The 24,178-nt window shown below is 42.5% G+C and overlaps 1 protein-coding gene across 12 annotated transcripts in view; it reads left to right on the top strand.

The window, feature by feature from the left end:
• Nucleotides 1–12,285: 12,285 nt before the first annotated feature.
• Nucleotides 12,286–24,178, top strand: part of LOC117658956 (transforming growth factor beta receptor type 3-like) — a 32,323-nt gene continuing 20,430 nt past the window's right edge. For 2 of the 12 annotated variants that reach the window (XM_034407102.3, XM_034407077.3), the window contains exons 1-4: nucleotides 14,045–14,216; nucleotides 14,449–14,560; nucleotides 22,062–22,234; nucleotides 23,596–23,712. In XM_034407102.3, coding sequence (XP_034262993.2) covers nucleotides 14,148–14,216; nucleotides 14,449–14,560; nucleotides 22,062–22,234; nucleotides 23,596–23,712 — 471 coding nt within the window. In that variant the 5' untranslated portion in view covers nucleotides 14,045–14,147. Of the gene's footprint in view, nucleotides 12,753–14,040; nucleotides 14,316–14,448; nucleotides 14,561–22,061; nucleotides 22,235–23,595; nucleotides 23,713–24,178 lie in introns of those variants that run through there. The other 10 variants (XM_034407093.2, XM_087887335.1, XM_087887334.1 and 7 more) reach the window with 10 other exon arrangements.

The following is a 24,178-nucleotide window of genomic DNA, read 5'->3' on the forward strand; positions in this document are numbered from 1 at the left end:
ACTATTTCCTCTCAAAACTTTAAAATTACTTTGAAGAAGCACCTTTTCCACCTATCCTTCTTGAGAGGAGCTTTTTTTTAAAAAAAAAAAAAACCACCATAGTATATATTTTTCCAGTCATGTTTTCTTTTTCTGTCTTTTTAATGGTTTGATTCTAGTTCCATATTGGTGTTGAACAAACCATTTTTTAAAAGTAAGGTAACAGTACTTGTACAAAAGTACTAGGGTTATTTATTTAGGCTGTGATGAAGGCTGAAAACCATTTCCAAAACTCAACAATAATTTCCTTAAATCACATGAATCTATGACTTATCCCAGCCATGCCACTTGAATATGCCAGCAGTCTTCACTCCCATCTAATGTTTCATGGAATTTTGCATATATGCCATCTTGACCTTGCTGAAGGAATTTCTCATTAGCATCCTATATTTCTAGGGGCATTATTACAAACATGAAAACTCAAGTGCCAACTGTACAATTTGATGTTTTTATAATAGGGTGGGGTTGACAACAACTTCCCTAAATGGTACCCATTGATTTTGAATTGTTGTTTCAATTGCAAACTCTCAAAATCTCACGAGATAAATAAATTATGCAAAATCTGTGTGCTTGCATAAAAATTCATGAGGTTTTGGCCATTAAAAACATTGCTACCTGTTGTAGTATTGCACAAAAATCCCACATTGGTGCTTGTCCTAAAAAGGTTGATGGCTGCAGAAATCACATAGAGAGTATTTCCGCAGAGCAATATGCACGTAGTCTTCTTGGAGTGAATATTACAGTTCACCTGCAAAAACAGGAAGTCTGAGTTATGGTTTACTCTTCTAATACTTGGATAACACACATGTGACCTTGGGCCCACTGAACAGCTTGTGTGGTTGGTTGAGCTTATGGGTTTTCCTACAGGCTGAAAAAAAAACAAAACTAGTTTTCCATTTTAATAATAATTGTGTCTTGGGTTTTAAAGATTGTTGAAGAGGAATTTCAGATGTCTTCAACAGTCTGGTATAAAACACCATTTTGTGTCCCTCTGTTATAAGTGAATCATCCTGTAGGTTCAATAAAGCTATGTATGGCAGTTTTGATCACCTATTTCATCTTATTTGTTTGTTAGCCATTTCTCAGGTTGGGCTCACTGTCCTGAATCCCATTGTCTTATTACTTGGCATGTGCAAAGTCTTAGAACAAGAATTTTCTTACACAGTAGTCATCATCCTTGTTCTATACCGTAGTCCAAACAGTTTGCCAGAAGTATTGTCTGCCTCCAGGTAGTGAGGTCAGTCTGGTCCATTTGGGTGGAACTTTGGGATTTAAAAATACATCAACAATAGTGTAAAGAACATTCTTCATTACTTTTGAAAAGCTTTTTTTACTGTTTGTACAAACCCTCATAGAAGCTTAAAAACAAAATAAAATGTTCTTTCCCTAAATGTCTGTGTTCATTTTACAAGTTTCATCTCTTGTTTCCAAAGATGTTATTCCCCAAATAATATTTCTGTCAGCCACTTGAATCTGAGGCTCACCACATGAGGTGGACTTCAGCCCTAATTCCTGGTCAGCATAATAATTTGCCATAGTGCCTGGGAAACAAGATCTGTAGTAATAACATCTAGAAGATACTGGATTAAGATAGTGTACTGCAAGGGGATTGAAAAAAAATGACTGTATTTGCAAAATGTCAGTATTTAGGGGCCATCTGTGGAGGATGTTCCACAGAACGCAGCCTGTTGTGGAGAAAACCTGACACAGGCTGCATACCACGTATCTCTTGAGGTGGGGACACCTGCCTCCGTGATGTGCCATGAGCTTTGATCACAAGAAACTGGCTTGTGATCCTATTTTCTATGTTACTTCAGAGTATGTCTCTTATCATACTCTAAGTGTAATTCATGAAGCAACTAAGAAGATCTCTCAACATCTTTTCAAATGGAGCTGCTTGGAACTTGGATGCTTCATACTTAGCTTTTAGTTTTAATAGGAACACAGTGGGGCAGCATCCTTACTTCCTTAAAACACGAGATGCAAGCAGCATTAGATCTTCCATGTGTTGGAGTGCAAAACAAGTTCAAGGTTCCTACATAGGGTATGTATTCCATAATGCATGTTTTCAGGCAACTTAAATGGTGTTCCTGCATTCTGTATCCAACTCGCCCACATCATGGTCAAGCAACACCGGGAAGGTGGCTTTTGTCCTGGCAACAGATGATCAGGTATCAAGATCACAGAGTTTTTCCCCTTGGGCTGGCAGCTGCAAAGCAGGAGTGCCCTTGTATGGGGATTACCTAAAAAGCTCTGTTCAATAATTGTTGGACAGCTTGTAAGTCTGCAATATCTCTACCTTATTCATGGCATTCTGTCCTGCACCAGGATTTTCAATTTTGAGATTTACTTTGCAACACTGCCCTTTAATGCCCATTACCATTTAATTTGTGGCCAGATAGAAGTACAGTATGGATGATGTTCCCTAATCCATATGCCTTCCATGTATATTATGCCAATCTTCTTTAGTACCCATTAAGGTACTTGGTGTGTCAGCAGATGGTAGATCCTGGGTAGTCTTGTCTGCATTCAGAAAGTGAAGATCTGACTACATTAGTACTAGGATGGAAGACCACTATAAAATACCAGGGATGTCAAACACAGTGGGAAATTACAGAAAGGCAGATTTTCCATTGTGATGCTTAGGCAATTCAAGCATGGGTTTTCTCTCATCTGCTTGCTAGGGACTGAGTGTAGTATTTCTTTAAATCTGTTGTGACCACACCTCCTTTGCTCTGCTGAGTTTCAGTTGTTTCGCTCAGTCTAGCAATAGGGACGTGTGTGAAATTGCTCTTGCAGTTAGTGTAGTTAATTGGAATTTTTTTGTGTTTTAAATATTTTTTAACTTGAAAGTTTGTTTTTGTTAGGAGGGAGCAGAAGAGGATTTATTTCAGGAAACAGTTGCGGCTGCAGCTGGTTTTCCTTTGCTGCGGAGTGGGCAGATCAGCACTGGGGCTTCAGGTCGACTGCCCACGAAGTGGATTTACTTGCAGCGTGTGGGTTATTGCCCTTTGGGAGGGCAAGCCTGTCAGGCTATTTTAGCCTGGTAGTGCCGCCAGCGGTTGAGCTGGTTACCCGGTCCGCCGGCATAACCGCCTCCGTCATTCCTCCCACATAAAGGCTTCAGAGTTACCGCTTGATGGCGCCGAGGCAGGCTCTGTGGAATTTAACCTCGCGGCACTTTTTCGGAGAGGCTTTAGCTCCGGCACCTTAGAAAGCAGCGTTTGGTGGACGGCGAGGGAGACTGGAATCGCTGGGACGGAGGAGGCGCTTCGGGGGCTTGGAATTCGGCCTCGTGCCATTTTTGTAAGGATTGCAAGCCGGCTGGGTGAGATTTGAATCTCCCGCCCATTTGCCTTGGGCTGCTTAGCGAGGTGGCAAATTGGGGGTGGTAAATCCTCCCAAAGCCTAAATTGTTTGTCGGAAGTGATTGGGGTGCTGGGAGGAAGTTTGATCCTAGCTTCTACTTTCGTTTCTGAAGGAGCTGCTTGGAATTGGACTTTCGAGTCGTTTCCAGCAGCTAATGTGGACTTGGACTGCCTTTTGTTTCTCTGCAGCCTGTGTGGTAGAGATATTTGATTCAGTGGTGACCATTTCCAGATTTAGGTCACAATGGGGAATCAGGAATTCTCTTCTGATATAGAACAGCCTATTACCATCCCCCCCCCTGAGCTACAAGAGCTTCCAAAAGTAAGTCTAAGACTCTGTCCCATTGGGCAGGAAGGAGTCTGGGGACAACAGACCAGCTACTCCCCTCCCTGTATCAAAATCTTCCATTGGGGATAAGGATGCCCAAAGGAAACATAATGCCTTGGAAAAACATTTTGCTAAAGCACAGCAAAAGGCACAATCTTCCAGTGTTCCTGTTTCTCTTCAGCCAGAGGTTCAGGACTCTTCTCTTCAGCCCAACTTATCCCTGCCCCAAACTAGGGCAGATTTGCCAGTATCTGAGGTTCAGGATGCCTGTTCAGTTTCCCACCAGGTTATCTCAGGAGGAGTGCAGGTAGAACAGGCCTCGGGTCACTTGGCTCCAGAGGCGACATTTACCCCTACAGCAGTGGGGCTCCGCTTGGGAGAGGGGCAGGGTCCTGCTCAGCCTTTGGACTTTCAAGCATTGTTCACTAATGCTTTGGCTCAGGCTCTTGCTTCTGGGTTACACCAAGGAGGACAGATGCAAGCAGTGGTGCCAGGGTGGCAGCCTCGGTCTGAGGCCAGATCAGCTCCCAGACCGATGTCACCTGCCCAGCAGGAATCAATTAGTAGTGAGGAGGCCTGGATGGGGGATGATAGCAGGGATTCTGAGTTTTCAGAGGATGAAGGGGTGTTACGGGACAAACTGGCTTTCACCACGTTTTTTCGTCCTTCAGTGTTTAAAACCTTACTTCGGAAGGCCAAGTTGGCTACCAATATGGGTACTATTGTTAATCCTAAAGATCAGGTGTCTGAAATAGTTAAGCCTCATGAGGAGTTGTTTGCAGTTCCTATCCCGGATCAGGATTTTATTCCTTGCCCAGAGTTGTTTTTAGAAGTTATTAAGCAACAGTGGGACCAGCAAGGTGACTTATTGGCACCTAGTGGTCATGATAAGAAATTGTACTGTGCAGATCCTGTTTTAGATGATCTGCTCAATCTTCCCTCAGTTGATCCACCTGTAGTTAGCCTTTCTTCTCCCACAGTCTTGTCTCAGGATGTTGCGGAAGTGTTAAAATCAGAGGATAGGAGAGTAGAGGTTTCCTATAGGAAAACTCATCAGGCAGCAGCTTGAGCCGTAAAAGCCGCGACAGCGGCTTCCTTTTTCAATTGCACCACCTTAATTTGGCTACGACAGTTGAGGGAACGTCTTCCTCCAGAGGACACCAGGATACAACAGGATATTAATAAGATGGTAGCATCTACTGAATATTCAGCTGACGCCTGTTTAGATGCGGCCAAATTTGCTTCACATGCTTTGGCTTCTAATGTAACTTCCCGGAGGCTTCTTTGGCTGCGCCCTTGGAGGGAGGATTTGAAATCTAAATGGAAGTTGGCTTCAGACCCTTATAAGGGATCTGATCTTTTTGGGCCAGCCCTTGACTCAATTCTAGTAGAAGGTAAGAACAAGAGGAAGGTGCTGCCTACTTCTTATTGGAGGCCGGACCATAGATACTCTCCATACTCCCAAAGGCAGTCCTTTCGGCAGGAGGCTGGACCTAGTGGGTCCTACTTATTCCCAGGGATTTGATCGGTCCTCAGATAGACAGACCTTCAGAGATCGGGGTAGATACAATTCCAATGCCCGAAGACCTTACAGAGGAGCAGGGCTGAGGCTCGCTAAAAGAGGCAAGTGACTTGCCGTCCCAACTTCCCATTGGCGATCACCTAAGTCATTTCCTCAGCCAATGGGAAGTCACATCGTCCGACGTTTGGGTGCTTCGGACGGTGGGGCAGGGGCTCACCCTAGAATTCCACCCCAGCCCTCCAGATCATTATGTTCAATATCCCATTTCCAGAAAACAGGAAAAGTGTCTCTTTATGGAGGCAGAAATCCAGCATTTGTTAGACATAGAAGCCATAGAGCAGGTTTCCTCAGGTCAGGAGAGAACAGGGGTATACTCAATTCTTTTCCTGGTACCCAAATCTTCAGGGAGCTGGAGGGGGATCTTGAACCTCAAATCCCTCAACAAATTTATTCAATACCGGCGGTTCAAAATGCAATCCCTCAGAACAATCTTGGGATGCATACGGGATGCCGATGTCATGGCATCGGTGGACCTACAGGAGGCGTACCTTCATGTTCCAATCCATCCGGCTCATCGGAAGTTTCTAAGATTTGCTTATGCCAACCATCACTACTAATACAGGACGTTTGGGCTGTCATCTGCCCCGAGGACATTCACCAAGCTGCTGGCAGCAGTGGCAGCGTCCATCAGATTGATTCCAGTATGCATTTTATGCTATCTGGATGATGTCTTAATTCTCTCGCCTTCACATCAGCAGGCCAAACGAGACTTGGACACCGTTTGCCACATGCTAATCTGCATGGCTTTTCTGTCAACCTGAAGAAAAGTAATCTGCAACCCACCACTTGTATCAACCATCTGGGGGCGATGATTGACTCAGTGAAAGGTCAAGTTTTCCTGTCAGCCGACCGACAGAGGAACATCAGGGACCTGGTGGTGCACATATTGGCACAGAGACAGTGCCCTTGCTCAGCTTGTCTCAGTTGCTAGGAAAATTTATTTCATGTATTTCCATCGTGCCCTGGGCGCGCAGACATGTGAGGCCACTTCAATGGTTCCTGCTGCCATTCCAGAGGGCCAGTTGGGGCAGCTCTCAGTCCAAAGTGGTCCTTCCATCCAAGGTACGTGCTTCCCTCAAATGGTGGGCCTCAGGGGCCATTCTGAAAGGGTGTGTGTTTCAGGAACCCAATCGCATCATGGTGACAACAGATGCGAGCCTCTTCAGCTGGGGGGCTCACCTGGGTACTCAAGTGGTCCAAGGACAATGGTCCCAGGCAAATGCCAAGAACAACATCAATTGGCTGGAGCTGTGGGCTGTACACCTGGCCCTTTGCCACTTTCAGAAATTATTAGTTTGTATAGCACGTTGGGGGGAAAAAATTTTTTCTTTCCTTACTATTGATTTTTTGTATTGATTTTTTTTTCTTTTTTGTTATTCCTTAACAATAAAAATATAATAAAAAATAATAAAAAAAGAAATTATTAGTCCGTCAACATGTCCTTGTCTTAACCGACAATATGACCACAAAAGCTCACATAAATTGGGAGGGGGGCACTCACTCTCGATCCCTGATGTCAGAGACGGAGAGATTGATGAGCTGGGCAGAGACTTACACATTGTCATTGACAGCGGAGCAAATCTCCGGGGAGTCCAACCTCAGAGCGGACTGGCTGAGTAGGACGCAGCTGGATCCATCAGAATGGAGATTTCATCCAGATTTGTTTCAGGAACTAGTTTGCAGGTTCAGGCAGCCAACCGTAGATCTCTTCGCCCGGCCGGAAAACACTCAGCTTCCAAGGTTCATTTCCCGGTATCCTTGCAGGGGGGCTCTGGATTGCAACGCTCTAAGATGCAAGTGGCCTCCAGGCCTTCTTTATGACTTCCCTCCAATTCCCCTCATTCTGAGGGTAATTCGGAAACTGTTAACAGAACAGGCAGAACTACTTCTGGTTGCTCCTCATTGGCCAAGGCGCTCCTGGTATGCTGACCTCGTGAGCCTCTCAGTGTCCTGTCCTTGGAGGATTCTGCAGGACAAGATCTCTCTCAGCCAGGAGGTCGTGGCTCCAGTTAACTGTATGGCACTTGAGAGGATCCTCCTGAAGAAAGACAATCTTTCAGGGAAGGTGATAAACACCATCCAGACCGCCAGGCAGCCTTCCACTACCAGGATATATGATGCATCGTGGAGGACCTTCTATCTGTGGTGTTCCCAACATCATGTGGATCCAACGTCGGCATCCATTTCTGACATTTTAGAATTTCTGCAGTCAGGTCTGGACAAAGGATTGGCCCCAGCCATGCTAAGGCGACAGGTCGCGGCCTTGTCAACGGTGCTAGCCCAGGACGTTCCCCACTCTCTGGCACAGCATCCGAGAATTCAGGGGTTCCTTCAGGGAGCCACCAATCTTAGGCCTCCTATGATACATAGATATCCTATGTGGGATCTGTCCTTAGTTCTACAAGCCCTTACGGCCTCTCCATTTGAACCATTAGCTTCCATTAGTCTACAACTTTTGCCCTTCAAAATAGCCTTTCTCCTAGCCATTACTTCGGCAAGGAGAATTTCAGACCTGGCTGCCCTGTCCATCAGGACTGATCTATGCATTTTCCATCCTAACACAGTAGTCCTGCGGATGGATCCATCATTTCTACCGAAGGTGAATTCTAATTTTCACCGGGTCCAAGAAATAGTGTTGCCTGATTTTTGTCCAGCACCCAAATATCCTTTAGAAGTTGAGTGGCACACATTAGATGTCAGGAGGGCTCTCTGTAGGTACATTGCAAGGACTGCCTCCTTTAGGAAAACTGAGGCGCTTTTGGTATCTTTTCACCCGTCTTCCATGGGGAAGAAGGTTTCATCCACAACTATAGCTTGCTGGATTAAGGCATGCATTTCATTAGTTTACAGCAGCAAGGACAAGCCTCTACCAGGGAGGGTGTTAGCCCACTCTACACGAAGTGCGGCTACGTCTGCGGCCTGGGCCACTCAGGCTTCAATAGGGGACATTTGTAGAGCAGCTACATGGACATCGTTAACACCGTTTGTGAAACATTATAAGTTAGACAGCTATGCCTTGGCTGAGGCATCATTTGGGCATAGGGTGTTACAGAGTGTCCACTCAGCTAGGTCCCTGGGGCCCAGTCAGCCTCCCTCCCACTAAGTTTGAGCTTGGGTATATCCCACGCTTGAATTGCCTAAGCATCACAATGGAAAATGGACGTTGGCTTACCTGAACGTCCCTTTCGTTGTGATGCGTGGCAATTCAACCAGCCCGTCAGGCTGCCTGGTTTGTTCTGGCCCGGAGAGGGTGTTTCTGTTTGCTTCGTAGGACACGTTGGTGGACGACGCCTTCGCGAAACAACTGAAGCTCAGCAAAGCAAAGGAGGCATGGTCACAACAGATTTAAAGAAATACTACACTCAGTCCCTAGCAAGCAGATGAGAGAAAACCCACGCTTGAATTGCCATGCATCACAATGAAAAGGGATGTTCAGGTAAGCCAACATCCATTTTAATTTAATGTTCAGATTAATGGTTTGACACAAAAACCACTCACCCAGACAGATAGTAAAGGCTTCCCTTTACTGAATGTGTACAAACACAAATTAGACAGCAATCTTTCTTGGCCGATATACAGTAGTGGCCAAAATTGTGGAAACTTTTTGGGAAAAGTGTATTTTCTAAAACTAGCTAATAACACCACTTTTTTTTAGTAGTATCCTAAAATTATATATCAATAGAAAGATAATTTAATCAAGAATGTAATGCAATAACTTTTATGAAGGATTTGCTATTAGAATAGCAGTTACAGTATAAAGAAGAAAAGTGAAACACGTAGAAAAAACAAGATATACAAAAATCGCCATAGAAAAAATAAGATATACAAAAATTATCACATCAACTAAGTTAATACTTAGTTGGGTAATTTTTAGCATGAATTATGGCCTTACAATGTCTTCCCATGGAGTGAACGAAGTCTTTTAATTCTGCAGCTGTTATAATGTGAAACCAAGATTGAATGATTGCTTCTATTAACTGGGTTTTATTGCTGGGTTGCTTCTGACTAACAAGTTTCTTTAGTGGGCTCCATAGATTTTCAATTGGGTTAAGGTCTGGGCTATTCCAGCAATGGAATATGATTATCTTGAAACTCCTAAAAGAAATGGTGTTATTAGTCATCAAACCTCAAAAATACACTTTTCCCAAAAGGTTTCCACAATTTTGGCCACTACTCTAATTGGAGTTCTACAGAGCAGGGGGTTGTATGCCCCTCCTTCCAGTTCTGGAACCCCATGGAAATGTCTGGAAAAAAAAATGACAAAGAATTCTGGATTGTTGCAAAGAACAACTATTCTGTGAAACCAGGAGTTGAACTTACAATGCTTCTGAGAGTTCTTGAGCAGTGTCATCGTCATCATCTTCATCTTCATTAGAGGTTCTTTAAAACTCAAGTGTTTATTCAACAGATTTATATGGCTACCCATCTCATTGAACCACTCTGGGTGGTGTAATGTGCGATTTACAATTAAAACAATGCCCACTTCCAACCCACAGAGCTCATCCAAAAGGATGCCATTGGTGATACTATCGAAGGCTGCTGAAAGGTCGAGACGAAAGACCGATGTATTATCCCTGTTTTGCTCCTGCTAGGGATCACCCAAAAGCGCAACCAATGCAGTTTCTGCCCCTTTCCCAGGCCTGAATCCTAACCGAAATGGCTTCAAATCAGTGGTGGGATTCAGCCGGTTGTCTCCAGATTGCATGAACTGGTACTGGCGACTGCCGGAGGCTTTGCCCATCTGCCCAGACATAATGCGCAGTTACTGCGCATGTGCAGAAGGCCATGCTCATGCGCAGAGGAGGCGTGTACGCTCACATTTGCGAACTGGTAGGGAAGGTAAGTGAATCCCACCTCTGGTTCAAATAATCCTCTTCACCCAGAATCTGCTGAAGCTGCTGTGTAACTACTTTTGCCATGACCTTTCCTAAGAAAAGGAGATTAGATACTGGATGAAAATTATCCAATGTGGTATCCAGCAATGGCTTCTTGAGGAGGGGGCAAACCAAAGCCGCCTTAAGGGGTGCAGGAACAACCATGAATTAATCATTGTTATAACTCCACCGCAGATGGGGAATGCAGCCAAGAAATTAAAAGACACTTGACAGCATACTAAAAAGCAGAGACATCACCCTGCCAACAAAAGTCTGTATAGTCAAGGCTATGGTTTTCCCAGTTGCAATGTATGGCTGTGAAAGTTGGACCATAAGAAAGGCTGAGCGCCAAAGAATTGAGGCCTTTGAACTATGGTGCTGGAGAAGACTCCTGAGAGTCCCTTGGACTGCAAGGCAATCAAACCGGTCAGTCCTAGAGGAGATCAACCCTGACTGCTCTTTATAAGGCCAGATCCTGAAGATGAAACTCAAATATTTTGGCCACCTAATGAGAAGGAAGAACTCACTGGAGAAGAGCCTAATGGTGGGAAAGATTGAGAGCAAAAGAAGAAGGGGATGACAGAGAATGAGGTGCTGGATGGAATCACTGAAGTAGTAGGTGTGAAATTAAGTGGACTCCAGAGGATGGTAGAGGGCAGGAAAGCCTGGAGGAATGTTGTCCATGAGGTCACGATGGGTCAGACACGACTTCACAACTAACAACAACAACAAATAACCCAACCATATAACATGACATATTTCTTCCATACAAATGAGAGCCAATAGATTAGGGAATTGGAAAAGACCTAAGTACATTTCACATTCATTTTGTGATGATAAGGGAGGGGACAAATTGCAAAATCTGCTCACTGGCTACATTTAGAGGTCATTGAAGTACCCCATCGGTATCCAAGTCAAAAATTGAACTTGGGGCAGAGTGTTTTCCAGAAAGGATTAACTAACGAGAGTAAATGGCTAATCGCTGCATGCTGCAAAATAAAATGTGCTGTGAATTTTATTGTACTAAATAAAATGTTCAAGGATAGTTTATTACTGCAGGAGAAACCTTGGCCTATCTAGAAACATTCTCCAAGAATATCTGTACTCTACTCTGTTCAATAATAAAATGCTTTTGAGATAAGTTTAGTTCATAAAAATTTATGAAAGATAAGAGAGACAAGTCATAGAAATACTGGAAATGCATATATATAAATTATGGTGCTTCTTCCCCACTTCCAAATTCTTTCACGACTTTGAAGATTCTGCATTTAGAGAACAATCACCCGGAATATTTTCCAGCAGAGAAAGTTGAATATTATTTCTTTTTTTTAAATCGTTGATTTATTAAATGCGTTATTAAAGTCCAGTGGAAACAAAACACTCTATGATATAACCAATGAGAGAATTTGTGCTACTGTCCTGATGTTGTAAGACTCCCATTCTCATTGAACTTTCCCAGTCTGGCCAATGACTAGGTATAATAGAAATTGTAGTGCAGCAATATTGTATTCCCCACCCCTGCTTGCAGGTGCTGTGAGTTGCACTTTGCTGTGTGGTCATGGACCAATCGCCTTGTAGCTTGATCTTTTGAGTGACCTTGGATTCTGCCCCTGAAGCTTCGAAAATATGAATACAGTGCAAAACCCCAGGTTATTTACTTAGTTTCTGTCTGACACACACACCCAAACCCACACACTCGGAGCCTGGTCTCTTTGCTGCTTCTCAGAAATCCCTTGATGCTCTTTAAACCCAACTAGTGATCTATTGAAGCCAAATCAATTATTATTATTATTAATTATTGTTATCAAATTTAGTTGCCTCCCATCTCATAGTTTGAAGCAACTTGATTACCTGCAATGTTTCCTTCCAAGACCAATCTTACAAGTGTGTGTGTGTGGAGGGGGGGCAGCATGTCAGCCTAACCCAGAGGGCATCACTTCAGGGGGATCAAGAAACTTGCGAATGATGCTCAGGAAGTTTCTTCCTTTGCACGCCTGCGTTAATCATAAATCCAGCTATCTCTTTAGTAACGCCCACTTGGAGCTTAGCTTTTATGCTTCTTATTTTGTGAGGCTTCATCAGGGGAAGCTTGCTGATTTAGTATCTCTCAGCCGCCACTTGTGCCCTTCCTCCAATCGTGTGTGGAGAATCCAAATGCAAAGAGGGACGAAGGGGGAGAGAGAGAAATGGGAATCTGGATGCTTCGGTTGGCAGTGCCCACTCCTTGTCTCGGGAGCACCTTTCCTCCACCGCTGAATTCCTTTACAAATCAACAGCTGCCACACTCTCCATACACCCTCCCCTCCTCACTTGTAATTTGACCCTCCCAGAGCCCTACAGTTATTTTTAACTTTACATTGACCGCATAATTTTCATTATTGTTAAATCATGCCGGCCTGGGGACAAGAGGCACAGACTTGTCCATGATTTCTGCATCTCCTGAAGCAGATGGCACCCTCCCACTTCTTTCCTCCTCTTCAGTTCAGGTGGCAATTGCTCTTCTTCAGCTTTCCTAAACAGCACCTGGCTCCAAGGGCGCTGAGGCCTCTCTGCTGAGGAAGGTAAGAGGGGTTTTTTGGCTGGGTCTCTCCAGGGTCTTACTTGCTTTGCCAGCTGAAGAGCCTAGAACCTTCCTTTTCTCCTGGAATCCCCAAGCGTGCAATCTTGAGGCAACTTTACTCCAAAGCACAGCAGTCCATCTTCTTCTTTGCTTCCAAAGCAGCTTCAAAAGGTGGGAGTGATAAGTGAAAGACATTGGAGGAAATCAAGTCAAAAGGAGAAAGATTATGACAAAAGATGGGAGAGAAGGTGGGGGCACATTTGGAGCATGCGGAATGTCCCCTCACATCTTGAGCCCTTGCAAGCACATGCTCAAGATGGGCCACTGGAAAATCAGCTGGAGAGGATAATGAAGATTAAATGGACCAGTGAGCTATTGAAAGGAGCCAGCTTTTTCTCCTCAAAAGAGTCAATGATTTGTGGGATGCTGTATGGAGAAGTGTAATCCAAGCACACATTTCTTCTATAAAGCCCTAAAAAAAATAAGTGAGCATATCTTGTCTTTAGTAAGGCACTCAGTACATTCAGATTTTGTGTGGCTACAGCATCTAGGGAGTAGACTTAGGGTTAGGAACTACAGTTATTCCTCAATTTACGACCACAATTGAGCCCAAAATTTATGTTGGTAAGTCAGATAGTTAAGTGAATTTTGCTGCATTTTACAACCTTTCTTGCCACAGACGTTAAGTGAACCACTGCAGCTGTTAAATTAGTAATGCGGTTGTTAAGTAAATCTGGCTTCCCCATTGACTTTGCTCATCGGAAGGTTGCAAAAAGCGATCACATATCCCTCGGACACTGCAACTGTCATGAGTCAGTTGCCAAGCATCTGAATTTTGATCACATGACATGAGGATGTTGCAATGGTCATAAGTGTGAAAAATGGTCATAAGTCACTTTATTCAGTGCTGTTGTAACTGAAAGGTCACTAAATGAACTGTTGTGAGTCGAAGAGTACCTGTAAGTGACTTCCATTTGAGACTATTCAGACTGAAGTTTTAAGGGCAATTTGGGGAAGTAAATTCTGAACTCAACCCATAGACATACCTAAGAAATATCGGATTGTTGGGAGCCGGGGGGTGGGGGGGAAGGATATTTAACTTGGGGCTATTTCCTCCCATAATGCCTGGCCTTGGCCCCTTATTAGTGGTAGAGCTTTTTCATGCATCCGGGAAACTAAAGGTAGGCTGAAGAATATTGCAGAACAGACTTTTTTATCCAGGTGGTGGTGGTGGTGAGAATATAACCCACCCCTCCATGGAGACAGTGGAACAGAGGCGTGTTGATATGGCTACACAGGAAGATCAAGGCCGGGGGAGGCGAGGGAAACATCTGCAAGCTAATCCCGGTATTTGAGCTAGCCAAGGCCTTGGCCAGGACTTAAGGTCCAGAGATCAATGAATATGCTGGATGCACACAATGAAAAGAGGAACTTGGTTTATGGATATCTTGCATGCAACAGGCTGGTAAGAGGATTGTATGGAGTAAATGAAGAGCGCTTGGTGGTGTGTGTTTTTAGTTATTTATACATTTGTATCTCAGGTAGCAAGAAGAGAAGTAGAAAGGTAAGTGCTTGGTGTCTTATCTTCAAATCCGAACATGAAATTAAACTGTCTAGGAATTTTGAAAAGCTTGGAGGTTATGAAACATATTTTCCTTCGGCTCTCACATTTTCTTTGGTCTTGCTTTTCTACATAGGTTGTGACTAGTAAAAATCTACAAGTGCAAATGATGTGTGGCAGTTATCAACCAGCCAATTGTCGATGGAGATGGTGCTTATTGTTTGTCCTTTGGACTTGCTCTGGAACAGGTAAAAATGTGGTTGCTAAAATTCAGCTGTCCCTATTTTTAATCCACAATGAATGATTTGTTAGGGCTGATGCACTCTGTCCAAAAGGTAGAGGTGGGGAGTGTAATATCCCATGTATTTACCAATGTAGTATGGCTGTAGTATTATTTATCCTTCTTTTTATCCTCTTTACTCTCATCTCTTATCAATATTATTATGATGATTATCATTATTCTGTTACTTTGCATGTACAATGAGAGCTTCTGGACAGGAGACAAATTCCTTGTGTGTCTGATCACACTTGGCCAAAATATTTAATTCAATGCAATTCTTCTTTTCCCAATCATGTCTATCATGGGATTTTTGTTTCACTTGCATCCCTGAGCAGCTTGCAACGTCAAACCATTTCTGACCACAACTATGAAAAACTAAATGGGTTGTGTAGTAGCAGCTAGGCATGCAGGAGGCATAAAACCTTTCAAACTCTTAAGTACAGAACACTGAAGTATTTGTATGTGTGTATGCATAATCAAAATATTGCATATTTGTTTGCCATAATTTCTTCAACAAGGTATATATGGAGTTATTCTCAAAATTTCAGCCGGTACAATTTAAGTTATGGTAACAACAGTGCAAACTGAAATTGGAAGGCTGTGGTTATGCTGCAAAACACTTATTCAAGGTTCATGTTCAATCTAGAGCCAAAAATAGCTGAGGGAGTTCTTTTTCCCAAGTATTCCCTTCCAACTCTTTAGATAGGGTTGAAAGAGATATTGGGACATCAAGTGTCTAAAGGCAGAAATCCAGATTATCCCCAACAAATGGCTGCCTAGTTTCTGCTTAAACACACCAACTGGACAGAGCCTACCATCTCTTTGGGTAAAGGGTTCCACTTTTGAACTGCTTTCATTGTTAAGTATCCACCTCCTTGGAATTTATATTAATTACTTCATGTTCTTCCACTGGAGCATTCCAGATTATCTCTGGGTCTTATTCTTCTGTCCCTGAAGATGATTGCCAAATGCCCTCTTAGTCTCTTCTTCTTAAAGCTAACCATTCTCAGAGCATTCAAGGATTCTTTATGGGACCTCATTTCCAATTCAGTGACCATGGCTTTATTCTGAACCTATATTCATTTTTCTAAATCCTTCTTAAAGCCTTATGCTCAGAACCAAACACAATACTAAAGATGAGATCTGATCAATGAAGAATGATGTGGAGTCGTTACTCCCATGATTTGTACTTTTCATACAGTTGCAGCCTAAAAGTTAGTTTCTGTTTTTGGAAGCCATTGACTCAAATTCAGTTTGCAATCGACTGTTCATCCCTCTTTACAAGCACTATATACCAAATCAGATATCTCTCATCCTATGCTTGTGCATTCGATGTCTGTTTAATAAATGAAGAACTTGCCTTTGTCCCTGCTAAATTTAATTCCATTATTTCAGTCAATTTCTCTAACCTATCAAGATGATTTTGAATTTTTATTTATTTATTTGTTATTTTTGTCTTCTGAAGTGTTGTCTATCCCATCCAATTTTGCATGATCTGAAAATTTAATTGAAATTTCTTCTACCAAAGTATTGATAAAATATGGAAGATACAAGGCCCAGAACTTATTTAGAACCTCTCCAATTTGATGAAGAATCATTGACGAGCATTTGGAGTATGATTTTTGAGCTAGCTTTGCTGAAATCATGATATATTGTAACAGCATGATTCTCACAATCTATTAAGAAAACTACCCGATTAAAAAAACAAACCTATACAAGATTTATATAAGAGACTCTTTAAAAAGTGAGATAGTTTGTTAAGACTTTTTGACATATTCATACTGGTTTCTGCTAATTATTGTATTTAGGAGCCCATGTCAGGTTAATTACCGTATTTTCTTTTCAGAGGAACAGTATTTGATCTTCTCCAATCATTCGGCTCTTCATCAATGCTACAATGCTACAAGATTTCTCAAAAACAATACAAAAAAAAAATGTGCCCAGATTGTCACCAAATTCTTTCAGTACCCTAAGATGTAATTTATCTAGTCCTGTAATGGAACTGCATTCAAAGTAAGCCATTATTCCCTGAGCATGTTTGTAGCATTTTCAAGCTTCACAATTCAGCAGTGCCACAATTGCCTAACATTCACCCTCTTGTGTGGGGAAAAAAAAACCTAAAACAAAAGTGCACATTTCTGCTTTTTCTTAGTTACTAACATTTTGTCATTTTGCAATTGGTAATTGGCGATTTTTTGGTTGAATGTTTTATTTCGAATGAATTTAAAGGAGCCTTATTGTTTGTAGCAACCTCTGCCAATTTCAACTCAGCTAGGGATTTTTGTCACCATTTTTAACCTTCCTGGCTACCTGGCTACAACTGTATTGACAAGTACTGACTGCATTTTTTTATAGTGACATTTTCTACCTTCTTTTTATCGTTATTGTCACTGCTGTTTTCACTTTTTTCCTTTTCTGTACAGAAACATTGTTCTCTTTGGAATGCTTTGCAACTGTGTTTCACTAATATCCAGCTTTAATTAGTATATAAATCTAACAAATAAAATGGAAATCTAAAATCAAGAATTCAAGACTTTGTTAGTATTGTTCTTTAAAGTTCCTCTTACTTCCATTTCCTCAGTTACATCTTCTCTACTGATTAATTTCAAATTAATAAGAAGTTCCACTACTTTAATTTGAACTTAATCAATAGAGATGATTAAAGTAATGATTCTTCTTGTTCTCCTCTTCCTGATAGAGAAACATCAGAGACAAATGTTAGGGACTTCCTGAAAATAATTGACAGATTTTTGTCTCCTACAATTTTGTTAGGGTAATTGAAGTCTTCTACCACAATACCTCATGCCTCTTTGATAGATTCGGAGTTTGCTTTTAATAAGCAACGTCCATCTTTTCTTTTTATCTGCGCAGGTGAAAGTGGGCTCCAATGGTAGTACTGCATGCATTAATTCCTCTGCTTATTTTAACCTGGATGCGCTCTACAATATCCCTGAGTTCACTCTTTTGGATTTCTTGGGAGGTATGGATACTTTTAGCAACCAGCCCAATGCTTCCTCCCGTTCTACTGTTTAGATTCCTTTTAAAGGAATGATGTTTTCTCCTCAGCTGAAGTGTGGCTACTCATTGTTCTAATCCTTTGACTTGTTCTTCAAACTTTCCTATAATAGATTACTGAAAATATATCTCAGGCTGTTTTCAAGCAAAAACAGACACATGACACATTACAGATGCAGGTACTCATCTGGTAATTTTCACTTTGTTTTTTTAAGCTAATGCCAGTGGAAGGCCTCTGCATCTCCTTCTCCTTCTCCTGTTCTCAGATTAGCCAAGTACGGACTGTCGATTTAAAGGGGAAAAGTTCTAGGGACCCTTCCTTAAATGCCATTCTTTGCTCAGTGATAGGAATGTCCTTTTCCAGTATTTTTTTTTAAAAAAGGCAATTTTGTTGGTCTTTTAATATCTTAATGCTTATTTTATTAAATATTAAATTTACTAATTTAATTTAAATTGCAGCATAATTATTACCTTTCTGCTGTTTTACTGCTTTTAAGTTAGGTATTTTGAATGCTGTTCTAACTCATGATTTTAGCATTTGCAAGCTGCGCTAGAAACTTCGTTCTGAAGGGTAGCATATCCATTTTAAAAATAAATATATACAGAAGGTATCTTTTCCACTTGCCCTCCCCCAAAATATGAAATAGCACAACTAAATGACCGCATTGTGCTGGTTTAATAATTTTCTGTTTTTCTAACACAAGTTTTCAACATGTCTGGGTGGGCTTGGGATCAGGGCCGGATTTTCCTATAGGCTAACTAGGCTTTAGCCTAGGGCCTCAAGATCAAGAGGGGCCTACATTCAAATTGTTAGCAAAATTAAAATTAAACTTTCACTATAGGTGAAAGGGCCTCATAAGTGGAATAGCCTAGGGCCTCTTTTCATCTAAATCCAGCCCTGCTTGGGATGCTGTATCTAAGGCTCTGGGAAGTAATGCAGCTGAAGGGCCTTACATTACATTTCTTGCTGGAGGATGTCCTACAACATTGCCATGAATTACCACTGACTCCAGCAAGGGAACACAATTGAAGGCTTCAAGTGTAATTGTTGAAGAGAAGCTGGGCTCCTAGAAGTCATGGGCTTCCCCAGGGAGCTTCTTTAATGTGCTTTCCTCCAGGCAATGAGGTTGGGCAAAATTGTGAAGCCAGCAAGTGGGGCACTTTTTATAGTATCAAACGTGGGACAAGCTGAAGAAAGTGAAGAATGGATTCTATACTTTGCCCTTAAGCCATGCTTAAACCATCTCCCAGAAACCAATATGATCTTTTGCTTTTCTGGGGAGCAGAGTCTCTATTAACCTAGAGATTGCCATCGAAGTTGCAGAGGTGTAGTAGAGCAGCGGGAGAGGTATTTCAAGAGAGGCTGGCCATCTGTCAAGCGTCTGCAGCTGTGGATTATTTTCAAGGTCCCTTTCAAACCTGGCATGGTCTGATTCCTGCCTTAGTGAAAAACTCCCTCCCACTCAACCACAATATTCTCTGCCTCTCTCTGACCATTTCTTTGCCTTTCTAAAAACACCTGTTGGGGCACTGACAATAAGGGGGCTGGAAGGTAAAATTCCCACTTCTCCTGCCAGCCAGCCCTCACATTTGTCACTTGTCCTCTCCACCACTCATTACCGGAATAGCCATCAAAAGCTGGTGTCACTTTGCAAAAGGGAGCAGCAGGCACTGGACAATTTGTGTTACACCAGATTTGAACGTGGAATTATTAGTAATAGTGATTCTTCTGATGGAATAATGACAGAGAAGGAGAGTAAGATTTATTACAGCTGCTCATTTCAAAAGACACTTGGTGGATCACATCAAAATATATAATTGAAATAGATAATAATTAAATAATAATAATTAAGCCAGAATAGTTTAAAAAACCAGAGATTTCACTGACACCCTAATCAGGTCTGGTCTTAAGAAGCCCAGGTGAGTGCCATATATATCTTGGGGTGGGGTATGCTATTGCAGTGGGCTGCGCCAGCAATAGAGAAACGCCATAAGATGGCAACATTTGAGTGAGGGGGCCCAGATTACAGCCACTTTGCCCAAATGCAACCAGCTGGCAGAACAATTGCAGAAGTAAGGCTTTACTGTATTTTGTGAAGGGAGTTCCCTTTGTTGGCTTTTTGTAAGCAAAAGATAGATGTGGATGTAGCAGATTAAAGTGGCCAATAGATGCTGGGTAGCTTCCAGTCTCTAACTGGGTCATCACTGCAATCATGCTAAAGCTGCAAGAAATCATGCACAGAGGAAGGCATATCTTGGGAATTTTCCATCAGTGTCACAGATACTAAACTAAGTGGTCCCGGACATGAGCTGGGGATAATCCAAAGGCTGCCTCATGAAAACCCACCCTTGGATGATGGTCCGCAAGAACTTCAGAGAGAGGGACTGATGGAGGAGGCTGTGATCTAAATGGCAGCAATCATGTTTTTCCAGAACTGTATATATATACTGAAAACATATAGTATAAATGGTATAAACCTGTTGAAAGTTTGTCCGGTGTTGGGTTTCAAGGTCCTTCTAATGATGCCAGCCACAGTTGCTGGGGAAACATCAGGAAATCTGTCTAGACCACAGTCACTAAGCCCTGAAGCCCAACACTGCCCAACAGATGCTGGCTGTGAAAGTCTAAACAAATGTGCTGAAAGTTTTGCATGATTATATACTCAGGCCCAGGAAAAGACACAGCTTCTTTAAGGAGCCACAAAGGGGTGCAATGCAATACTAGTTCCAAAATATTTCAGTTTCCATTCTGAAGTGCTGCACACTCCTACGTCATCCAGACATCACTCCAGGAATTTCAAACCTTATTCACTGCTCTATTGGTACAGCAACAATAAATTATATGTGTTCTTTCCATTTGGCTAAATCATAAATGATTAAGTCTGCTTCCAAATTGTTAGCAGGCAAATATATATATATATATATAACATTTTGTTTAAATTCTCTTTCTCTCCAAGAAAAAGTTTGGATTAAAAAAAAGTATACAAAACATAATCATACATAATCATAGAAGGCAAAATAAGGGAGGTGTTTGAGAGAAAATCAGAGGCATTCCCACCCTAAATATACCTGATGAGGACAGAGCACACTCAGGATCTATTAGGAAAAAGAAGCAGAGAAAAGGGATATACCAGTTTGCTTAGTGCAGAGGAGAGCAACCAGGATGATTAGGGGACTGGAGACTAAAACATATGAAGAACGGTTACAGGAACTGGTCCTGACTAGTCTAGTGAAGAGAAGGACCAGGGGAAATATGATAGCAGTGTTCCAATACTTGAGGGGCTGCCACAGAGAGGAAGGGGTCAAGCTGTTCTCCAAAGCACCTGAGGGCCAGACAAGGAATAATGGATGGAAACTGAACAAGGAGAGATTCAACCTGGAAATGAGGAGGAACTTTCTGATAATCAACCAATGGAACAGCTTGCCTTTGGAAGTTGTGGGAGCTTCATCACTTGAGACTTTCAAGAAAAGATTGGACTGCCATTTGTCAGAAATGGTGTAGGGTCTCCTGCTTGAGCGGCGGGGCGTTGGACTAGATGACCTATAAAGTCCCTTCCAACCAGCAGTGGGTTCTAAAATTTTTACTACCGGTTCTGTGGGCGTGGCTTATTTTGTGGGCGTGGCTTGGTGGTGGGGGTAATGTGACGGTGGGCGTGGCCAACTTTTTTTTTCTTTTAAAAGCATTTTTTTCTACAACCTTAAGAAGAGGTTGTAGAAAAAATGCTTTTAAAAGCCTCTGACGATCCCAGCTGAGCTGCGCGATCATCAGAGGCTTTTTTTTTACTTTTAAAAGCATTTTTTCAGCCAGAGGTTGTAGAAAAAATGCTTTTAAAAGTAAAAAAAAAAAAGCCTCTGATGAGGTGGGCGGGGTAAGTGAGTGGCGACCAGGCCGAGGACCAGTTTTGGGGTGTGGCCAGCCAATGTTATTACCGGTTCTCCGAACTACTACAAATTTTTACTACCGGTTCTTGTGAACTGGTGCGAACCAGGAGCAACCCACCACTGCTTCCAACTCCGTTAATCTGCTTGAAGCCCTTCAGCATATATCTGATCTGGGTATAATTAACTGAATTGTTGGAGCTGGATATAATTAACAGCACCCCCCTGAAGAGGGTGGGGGGATAATCCAGATACACTTGCATGATCTAGTAGCCGAATCCTCAGAGAGCAGCAGCACTTGAACAATTGAGAGAGATCTCATGAGCCCTGCCCCCGATGACCCTTTCTCCCCAGCGTTTGCTCCACTCCTTGCTTTTCTTGCCCTCTGTCCTCATTCATTGTCAGATGTTTCATATTCTTCACATGGGAGCATGGAGTAGATGTCATAAAGAAGTAAACAATTTCTAAGTTCAACCTCCTGACTGCTTTGGCATAGATTCAGTATTTGGGAATGAGGAGAAATAGAGTGAAGGCAGGTTTGGCACCAGTGGTACAATCTCTGTTTTGCTCTGCAGTTGCCTGGCATCATCTCACTTGTCTGCCTGAGTCTTCCTCCACCTCCCATTCTATCCTGGGCTTTCGGGAGGTCTTGCGAAAAGGCAAAGGATGCACCAGCCGGGGACTCTCCTCCACGGGTCAAGAAGTGCACGTCATCAGCCTGCGCAAGGGAAGGCCTGCCAACGCTCAGGTACAGGGCAATTGGGTTGAGGGGGCAGCCCTGACTAATGCTCTGCGTGGTCTGGCTGCCTCTGACACAGCCCACTCCTTGAAACTGGCTTGGATTGGGAGGAGTGTGATTCCCACAAAATCTTCTGTCATGGAATCTGATAAGAACTCAGATAAGCCCTACATGTTAGGGGGCCAGGTGACCTGAGGAATTGCCATCACATCAGCCTGTCCCATCTGGTCATGCAGGGAAGCTATGCTGTGGACCCCTCTGTTAAAGAATTTCAATTGGTGGGGTCAAGGAAGAGGGCCCTCTGTGCTGTTGCCCCTGCCCTCGGAACACCCTCCCCTCCCCTCCCCTCCCCTCCCCAGAGGAGAAGCAGCCCCCTCTTCTGGCCTTTCAAAAGAGTCTGCCAACTTGCATGGGATTTGCGGAGCAGCATACAACTCTAGGACTGGTTGGTGCCTTAAGGCCCTCACCCGTCTTTTAACTTTTAACTGATTTTAATTATGTTTCCACTTGGCTCCTTTTACCGATGTATTGCATTTTTATATGGTTTTTATACTCTTGTGCTTTTAAACTGCACACCTCCCAGAGTCACTCCAAGAATGAGATAGGCGGTACCTAAAATTCGATAAACAGACAAATCAATCTCTAGGAACTGAATTCCAACTTAAAATAGAAAGCTCAATAAATGCCCAATTACAGTCCTGCAAGTCTGGAAAATGAATTATTCTTCTCCCCACATGAAGTGGTAATTTATGCAGTAAAACTTTTGAAGGGCGACCCTAATAGATAAAATGATTTGGTAGCTTATACATTATTTGCTTACAATGCTATGAAGAAATTAAAAAAAGAAGACCTCATCAAATATAGATCAGCTTTGAAATTTGTTTGCTTATTTGGTTAAATAATTTATGTGCCCCCCCCCCATATTTCACAGCTGTGATTCTGGGCAGCATACCAAGATTAAAATAATCATAACAGTATCAACTAATTGTGCTCTGGTTAAACAGTAACTGCCGAAAGAAAAGAACATTGCCACAAAACTCGCCTAATTGCCAGGGCCAAATATCTGGAGGAAAAGCCAAGTCTGTAGAGCCTTACAAAAACCTATCAGGATAAGGGCTTCTGGCCAGATACTGTTCCACAAGGCAAGCTATTAATGTAATCTTAATCACATTTGTCATACTTCAGATATTCTCAAGAATTCTAGGCTGCCTCTGTAGATCTTGCTTCATTTCTGCCAAAATTCAAGATAAAAATTTAAGTTCATCAGATGAACGTATTCAAAGAACCATTTTACAAAGATACATAGACAGAACATAATCTAAAATGAAGATCTGTGCCGAAGAGATTTTATCTGTTTGACCCCGTTTCAGGTAACTCTTATGTTGGCTCCAAATCTTCTGAGCAGGGCCCCCATCTTTGTATTGCATTCCCAGCAGCCAGTGCAATGGATGTTGTCAACTTCTCCTGGGAAAAATTGGACCTTCCAGGTGAGAACAGAATTTGGACTGAACATTCTACAGGACAAAGGTGGAGAATATTACATTTGGAACCTCTGAAGAGGAGGTGACTTTACTCTGAGCAAATAAAGATGACGAACAAAATCTTAGCATAAAGGATAGATTGGTTGCAAATCAATTTTTAATAGTGTTTTAAATCATATAAAATCCACGATCATCTATATTTGTCTGAGCCAGGGGTGAAATCCACTTACCTTCTCTATTGGTTCACAAATGTGACAGTGCGCACCTCCACGCATGCACAGAGGGTCAAAAACAGGACGTGATGACGTCTGGGCGGGTGGACAGAGCTTCCCACTGCCGGCGCTACCGGTTTGCCCGAGCCAGATAGAACCGGTTGCATTTCACCACTGGTTTGAGCTCAGGATCATCTTGTACAATAACTTATTATTGTTCCACCATATAGATGGGAGAATTGAGTTAGTGAGGTTTCAAT

Source organism: Pantherophis guttatus, chromosome 2 (assembly GCF_059756535.1).
Source record: "Pantherophis guttatus breed Tessera chromosome 2, ASM5975653v1, whole genome shotgun sequence".
NCBI classification, from domain to species: Eukaryota; Metazoa; Chordata; class Lepidosauria; order Squamata; family Colubridae; genus Pantherophis; species Pantherophis guttatus.